Below are 2,582 nucleotides of genomic sequence, written 5' to 3' on the forward strand. Positions count from 1 at the left end.
CCCAAACATTGAACACAGCATATTGATCTGACAAAAAAGTACTCCAGAGTGTTGTTCAGCATGGGGGTGAGTAGAAAATGAAGGCTAATCATGTTTTGGGTGTACTATTCCTTTAAGCCTCAATCGATCTAAGTTTCCTTCTGTTCGCTTCATCTTCCTCCTCCTCAGGAAGGCTCCTTGATGTCAATAATCAAAGAGGCGGGGCTTCCTAAGCGTCCTCCTCAGGGGCGGGCCGATGAAGGGCACGACCTGTCAGAGAGGGCTCCGCCTCCTCGTTCCTCTTCTCCTGTGATTGGCTCTCCGCCGGTGAGGGCGGTGCCTATTGGGACCCCACCCAAGCACCCTATGAGCCTGAACCATCAGGTAGGCTGCAGTGAGGTTGGTGGAGGTTTTCCAGTCTGAGCAGATGTTCCTCTGACTGATCAGCTGTGTGTTTAGATCCACCATCCCACGGCGGTTCATGTGAGAGCCCCGATCCAGCACCGATACCCCGCCCCTTTCCCTGAGCGCCTGTCCCCCAACACGCTCCTCAACATAGCTGTGAGTTCTTCCTGTCGCTGCTGCTGCTGCTGCTTTAGAATGCTAGACACCGACCCAAAGAAAGAATCTGTGGTTCTGATTCGGGGAATTCATGTGCTGTGTTTTCTCTCTGTGTTCAGAACTCTCCGTTGTGTCGCGGTCCGTTTCCTCCCAGAGTCGGCCCGGTTCTGTCTCAGCTCCAGCGAGCGCAGCTGCTTAATTCTCAGGTCAGTATCGGGGGCGAAGAACTGATCACTGCACACAAAAAATTTAATTAGATAAGAACTTTTTTCTTAAAATAAGTGAATTTTTTTCTTGTAATAAGGAAGTGAGATATTTTGCCAATGAAACAAGAGAATTTACATTTCAAATAAGAAAAGACAACGGAATTGTCTTCAAGTGCATATTACCTATTGTCTTATTTTAAGAATAAAATTACTAATTCCACTGGCAAATCATCTTATTTCCCTACTCAATTTAAGGGTAAACACACTTAATATAAGAAATATTTACTTATTTCTAGATAATTTTTGCAGTGTGAGACTTTTGGAAGCAGGTGGTTCTTTGGCGGTACCGTTGATCACATCCAGAACCGTCCTGATCCATCTTCTCCTTCTTTAAATAGTCAGCAACTTATCTAGTAATCAAATCATCATTTAGTTGAGAAAACAAACCGTAATGGATACAATTTACTGGAAGAACAACGCACTTAGAGCAGAAATTAAACCAAAGCTGGACAAAAACACATTTTGCATTTGAAATGATAAAGGATTCTTTGTCAGTAAATCTGCTCTGTATTAATTCTTCACTTGGTGTTTCTGAACATTTCTTAATGTCTTAATGTTCAATAATATTTAGACCACATTTAAATGTTTATTTACTAACAGTATCTATTTGTAGCTTAACTACAAAAAAGATTATCACTTCATGTCTTAAATGATCAAAATTGTAATAATTTTATTTACTTACAACCAGGTTCACAAACCTTTCCAGGACCCAATTTCCTCAAGAAAATGATGAGCGGTCTTGGGCGTTAGGCTGTTGCTAGTGCTGAAGTTTATTCTTTAATTTTTGTGACATTGTGGGGAGAAAAAAAAGTGAAATTCGAGAGTTGAAAATACAATGTTTTTATATAAAACTTGAAAACCTCAATCTTCTCCAACTGCTGCCAAAACCAGAAAGTTGTTTTGTCCTTTGGGCTTTGGGAGAAGCTCCTCCTGAAATGATTGTTTTCCAGGCTTAGCGTTTCACGCCGACTGGGCCGCACCGCTGCATCAAGTTAAAACGATGACGGTCGCCAACTTCGTCACATTCCAAACCCCAAAAAGCAATCAAGGACTCGTATGGCTACTTTAATAACTTTCCAGGGCATTGAACTTACATTTTCAAATTTTCAAGGATTTCTAAGACCTTTGGGAACTCAGCAGGAATGAAAGAAACAGCGGATTTATGAGCAAAACAATAATTCTGTAAATATTTCAGCACATCTTCATGTCGGCCTCTCTCCAGGTGGCAGGCTTTCCTCGCGGTGGCCCCGGTCCTCCTCTGTTAGCTGGTGGAGGTTTCAGGCCTTTCTTTGGGGGGCCCCCGCCGCCTCACGGCCACAGGATGGGTCCCCCGCCGCCTCACGGCCCCCACAACCACACACCTCCCATCAGGCACAACACGACGCACCTCCACCCACAGCACCGCCGCTTGCTAACGCAGCGCATGCAGAGCAGAGGAGGGTGAGAAGCTTCCTCCGTTAGCTTCAGATGCTTGATGAACGCGCCGCTCAGAGCATCACCTGGTTATTCATGTTCCTACAGTGACCGAGGCAGGACGGGCCTGGACCGGCGCAGCAGAGACCCCTACAGTAACCTGATGAGTCAGAAGGAGAAGGAGTGGGTCACTAAGATCCAGATGATGCAGCTGCAGAGCACCGACCCTTACCTGGACGACTATTACTACCAGGTCAGATTCTTCTCTGTTCTCTCTGTAGATCACCTGATTTAGCTGAATTATTCTCCTGTTTTGCATGAACCATAAAACACGCAATTATCTCTGATAACCAAACTCAAACT

At 44.7% G+C, this 2,582-nt stretch overlaps 1 protein-coding gene across 1 annotated transcript in view; it reads left to right on the forward strand.

The window, feature by feature from the left end:
• The window catches only part of patl1 (protein associated with topoisomerase II homolog 1 (yeast)), a 24,669-nt gene that overhangs the window by 13,571 nt on the left and 8,516 nt on the right, over window positions 1–2,582 (forward strand). Inside the window, exons 7-11 of the mRNA XM_015371442.1 lie at window positions 134–363; window positions 439–540; window positions 660–746; window positions 2,029–2,246; window positions 2,328–2,472. Coding sequence (XP_015226928.1) covers window positions 134–363; window positions 439–540; window positions 660–746; window positions 2,029–2,246; window positions 2,328–2,472 — 782 coding nt within the window. The remainder of the gene's footprint in view (window positions 1–133; window positions 364–438; window positions 541–659; window positions 747–2,028; window positions 2,247–2,327; window positions 2,473–2,582) is intronic.

Source organism: Cyprinodon variegatus, unplaced genomic scaffold, assembly GCF_000732505.1.
Source record: "Cyprinodon variegatus isolate N-32 unplaced genomic scaffold, C_variegatus-1.0 Scaffold58, whole genome shotgun sequence".
Classification (NCBI taxonomy): domain Eukaryota; kingdom Metazoa; phylum Chordata; class Actinopteri; order Cyprinodontiformes; family Cyprinodontidae; genus Cyprinodon; species Cyprinodon variegatus.